The 5,337-nt window shown below is 34.6% G+C and overlaps 1 protein-coding gene across 1 annotated transcript in view; it reads left to right on the forward strand.

The window, feature by feature from the left end:
• The first annotated feature begins 449 nt into the window (after positions 1–449).
• Positions 450–5,337, forward strand: part of casp (Fas associated factor casp) — a 22,994-nt gene continuing 18,106 nt past the window's right edge. Inside the window, exons 1-2 of the mRNA XM_086531534.1 lie at positions 450–514; positions 4,311–4,460. Coding sequence (XP_086387660.1) covers positions 479–514; positions 4,311–4,460 — 186 coding nt within the window. The 5' untranslated portion in view covers positions 450–478. The remainder of the gene's footprint in view (positions 515–4,310; positions 4,461–5,337) is intronic.

The following is a 5,337-nucleotide window of genomic DNA, read 5'->3' on the forward strand; positions in this document are numbered from 1 at the left end:
AACAATACGAAATCGGTAAATTATATGGACATCTCATAAACTTCTGTAATTACAAAATCTACGTAAGATCAAAATCTGTACATGACTTACTTTGTTCAATAAAGAATCTAAAAAATACATTATTAGTTATAGAAAGTAAGAAAAAAAATAAATTCAGAAAAAAACATAGTGCGAACAAACTCTTAAAGATTGAACAAGAATATAGAAGATATTTGTAAGACACGGTGTAAATAAGACAATGTGAATATTTGAAAACTTAAGTATAAAGAATAAGTTAAGTGTGGATAAGAGTAGAATTCGAGTAGAACTTTATTTTATACAAACAATCTCCATCACAAAATACTCTTTTGGAGAGTGCGAACAAGAACCCGATATTCGCAGTACGAATAAGCCTGTAGTTCGAAGCCGGAAACGTTTCACACAGCAGCTGCTTCCTGAGTTTTGAGGCTCCGGTCACACGCGACAAAGGAGACAAACAATGGCCAACAGAGATGAAATCCTTGCCAATTTCCAGGTAAAATGAGGGTTTATCCTTCTCGTAGTGGATTATTTAGGAAAAGAAATGATCGTGGAAGACTTATTATTTATTAATCATATGTTCATTATTATTTTATATGCTTTTCGAACTGGTTTTACTTCGGAATTGTTTGTTGATGGCCTTTTTTATTTTTGCTTTGGTTTGTTTGTGTGACTTGTTTATGGATTGGTCGAGTTGTTCTGGTCGTGTTACGTCGTAGAAGTTGTGTGCATTAATCTGGCATCCAGGCGTCGTGACAGCAGTCGAATTGTTGTATAATTTGTTTAATAAACAAAACAGCGATAGTTTCGAGTCTATGTAATTGTTTATCTAGTTTCATCTCTCAGTCATGTGATTTTTTTTATTCGCCTAATAACTATTAATCTTTTATAATAGTACCTACTATTTGCTTAGGTATTATTGTATTGGCTTATTGATTTTTGTTTGTTTATTTGGAGGCATGATTTGGAATTTTCTTTGTTGAAGATGCTGTCATGGTAATGTTTCCATTGTCATTGTTATTGATCAAGGGAAAGTTGTGTTCTTGGTTAATTGCCTTATCAACTTGATGTTATTTTTACTAGTTAAAGATAATCCTATAGTTAGATATCAAGTTAAGGAAAACTGAAGAAACATTAGTGGTTATACCTGTTTATTTGTTTATCATCTATGTTTAAATATTTAATTACATATAATTGATATTGGCTTACACACACACACGCACACATGCGCATTTGTGTGTGTGTGTGTATATGTATGTATATGTATCATACATACATACATCTACATACAAATATATAAATAAATGTTTATAGACACTATATGATATGTGTATATGAATATGTATGTTTATTTATTTGTTTATTTATTTGATTGATTGTTTATTTACCTATTTATGTGCATACTTATAGTGTTTTTATTGTATTTTAGTTATTTGTTTGCCTGAGATGCATATGCTAGGTTAAATGCATAGACAAGGTTAAATTTCATGCAAATTATTGATTTTAAATAATGAGGATTTTAGGGATGATTTTGATGTAAATTATGTGGTGGATTATTTAACGAATTAATTTGCTTTCTGTGTTTTGTATTTCTTTTACTGTATTTTTCACTAGCTATTGGAATAGAGAAAATAATACACTTCACATATCAAGAGCAGATAACAGCTGATGGAAAAGAAATGTTTTTATTTTATTTTCATTGTGAATTTGGTGCACTGAAGTATTGACTCGACTTTACTAGTTATATGTGTTTGTCTGATGTCTCACCCTGGATATATATATTACCCTAGATTCAACCCATTCCTTTGAGCCTTCATTTTTTATCCTAAGCCTTTTCAGTTTTACTATGTTAAAGTGCCATCACAGTTGCCTCTGTATCAATTTGTAATCTGGCAAAAAGGTTACCAAACATCCCCCCAAGTGTGTTCTGGTATGATACAGTTTAAACTGGTTTCTTCTTTGCTGATGAATCTCCAGCAGATATATACACGTGTACCATACTGTATTATTCCTAGACTCACACTACCAGCAAGCCTCAGAGGGTGATTTGGTTACTCCCTATTTGTGTGATATCAGAGGGTGGGTGATATGTGACATGAAAACAATCTTATTCAGGAATGGCCAGGGTTTTGTTTCAGGGGTAGGGGTTCACCCAGGGCCCAAAAGGCACCAGGGGGCAGGCCCAGGGTGCCTCCCACGGGACCAGGGTTACAGGGGAGTCAGGGGTAGTTTTAATTAATGGGGTTGTTATTAGTTTTAATGGGTTATTGGCTAAATATAATAATAAACTATATTTAAACCCTATTATAATATAAACAAATCGAAATGACCAGAAACATTTTGTCTGAAGAATGGTCTCTTATTTAACCATAAATTGCTAGGATGTATCTTTCTAGAATATATATACAGGTTTGTCTAATTTACCATTATCTTTCACTTGTGCAGATTAAGTTTTATAGCAGTGAGGACTGCCGTCCATTTTTCAATCCTATTCTGGACAACTGTGATGAAGTGATAAAGGATGGTATTTGCTAATAAGTTATCTCAAGTCTTTTATTATCAAAATAGCATAAAGCAGGGATTTATAAGCCTTGGAAATATGAAATATTTATCAAGAGTGGTAAAGCTGTTATTTTTTGGGAACCTAAAATGTGAGGCTTTATCTAAGATTTTATTGGGAAGAAAGGAAGAAAGGGATTACTCACATCCACACCAAAGATGAAAGTAAGGATAGTGGGCACAATGAGTTATTGTAAGTTCTTCCTCCATCATAAAAAAAAAAAAAATAATAAATAAAAAAATAAAAAAAAAAAAAAAAAATACTTTAAAAAAAAAAATTAATAAAAATATATTTTTTAATAAATTTTTTTATATATATTTTTTTCTCCAGGTATGGTGTTTGTTGAAAAAACTTGTAGCTAAACTTTTTATTTTGGGGCAAATCAAGCACCTTTTGACATTATTTGACCAGATCAGTTGACTTACACAATCCCCATAAGGCTTAAGGGAATTTCTGTTGGTACCTATGTATGAACTGTATACAGCATTACATATAGCAGGTATGCCAATATAAGCATTGACAAATTATAATGAAAAACTGCTCTTGTTAATTGCACAAGTATCTGTTAATAAAGTAAGTCATATCTTTCTAACAGGATTGTTAGAGTTGCACATTTATGTTAAAGAATCATTTTTTTTTTAAGAATTAAGAAGTCTGGAACATTATACAAGGGAGGTTTCATTGTATATCCAGAAAATAAATTTTAATAATTAGAAAAACATAAAAAATATTTACAGAGAGAGAGAGAGAGGGAATAGAGCATATAACAAGAGGTAAGAATGTCTATGAAAGCAAGATAGTAGTTGTTCAGGACAAGACAGCATGAAGTGATGCTGTGGCCGCTGCTTCTCACACTACAACAAAGGCCAGCAAGCTTCCACCTCGTTTTGGCAAAATAGAATTTGATTTCTTAGTTGATGATATATAGTCAAGAAGGTTGATAAGCTGTTTCTGACCTGATTGTACGTGTTAAACCCTTGTTTACATTGGCTTGGGTATGCAGCATAAGGCCTTGTTATCAATGCCTGTAATATGACAAATGATTATGGCCGTGCCTTTACTTTCTGCATACTATTTTACACCTAATAATGTTATTTTTTATGGTGTTTATAGACATTAAGTTCTCTTGTTGTTTTTTGTTTTTGCAGTGTGATTAAAGGATTAAGGGATTCTAGATAAGTTACATGCATAGTTGAAAAGGAAGAGCTTGGACAAGCCACAAATATTGGGAAGAATGTATGAAACTAGATAAGGGTTTTATTCCATAATATCCAGTCTCCTTCTGATGTTATTGCAACTCTGTTTATTTAGAGCATCAAATCTTTGGTCCATAATTATGGTATCAAACATTTTTTGGTACCCTTGTTTTGTTTTACCTTCTACAGGGTGATATTTTTTTTGACAAGTCAAGAAAACATGTATATACAAACTTAACAATATAAAGCATGCATATACAAGGATAGACCATGACGTGATAGGACGTTATCCGGCATGAGGGAGATATTCCGCTAATGTATCACCCAACGCAAATGGGTTAAAAAGAAAAAAAATATTTAGATTTTAAGAAGGTAATGTACGATGAAATGGAATAAGAGAATTAACAAAAATATAGAAACAGTAGAATGAAGCTAGATAAAATACATTTTGCTGTCAAGCTAAATGACTGACTCGGATCATCCATCAACTAACCACGCTCTTTCCCTCTCTTCTCATACCTCCTTCCATCCCTCAGGCGTGCTCAGGAATCGATGATGTTGGCGAGGCCTTCATGCACCTGGAGGCAGCCAATTGGAACCTCCTGGAGGCACTTCAGGTGGTCATGCCCCAGGAGGCCACCCCAGCCACACCTGCACCCCTGCCTCCGCTACAGCCAATTTCTCAGGTAGGGGAAGTCTTTGGGGAGAGGATTTTTCAAAGACTGCTTTGAGATGATGATGATGATGATTTTTTTTAGGGGGTTAAGGGCAATTGTGTTAGGCAAGAAAGAGTTTTTATGTGTAGTATATGGATAGAGAGATATTGTAATGTATGTTTGATGTATTTGAATCATCTTTTTCTTTCGGCTTTTCCCAATTTAGGGGTCACTACAGTGGATCATCTGTCTCCATCTTCCTCTGTCCTCTGCATTTTCTTCAGTCAAACTAGCTGCTCTCATATCTTTTATCGCTGTACCGTGAATCTCCTTTTAGGCCTTCCTCTCTTTCTTCCCATTGGTTCTTTACCTAACATCCTCCTCCCAATATGTACCTTGTCTCTCATCATCACCTGCTTGAACCACCTTAACCCTCTCTCGACGCGTGGTACACCATTGGTACCGCGCATTCAAGGGCCCGTTCGCAGGGTGCCGGCATATGGCGTCGATCATTTAATTGATTTAACCCCTTCACTCCGGGCAGTAGAAAACGCTCCTCGCGCCGTATCCGAGCTGCGGGCGCGCGCCAAATTTTAAACGTCGCTACTGAATATGACAAGTTTTAAGCCAAAACCTCTACAAGTTTATAGCCAAAACCTCAACATAATCATCATGTGTTATATATCAAAATATGCATAGTTAACCTCTTCCCCCATATGCATGTGACAAGTTATTTACATGGGTTGGGGAGGAAGATGGAAGAGTGACCTTGATGGGAGGCCTCACTCAGATAACCAAAGAAAACGATTGAAATAGTATGGTAAACTAATCATAATATGTTTTATATTTTTACATAATGTTCCATAAATAAATAATAAAATGATTGCTAGCAGGGCCCATCAATGCC

This window comes from Penaeus japonicus, unplaced genomic scaffold, assembly GCF_977035675.1.
Source record: "Penaeus japonicus unplaced genomic scaffold, GWHDUDI00000001_assembly GWHDUDI00000003, whole genome shotgun sequence".
NCBI classification, from domain to species: domain Eukaryota; kingdom Metazoa; phylum Arthropoda; class Malacostraca; order Decapoda; family Penaeidae; genus Penaeus; species Penaeus japonicus.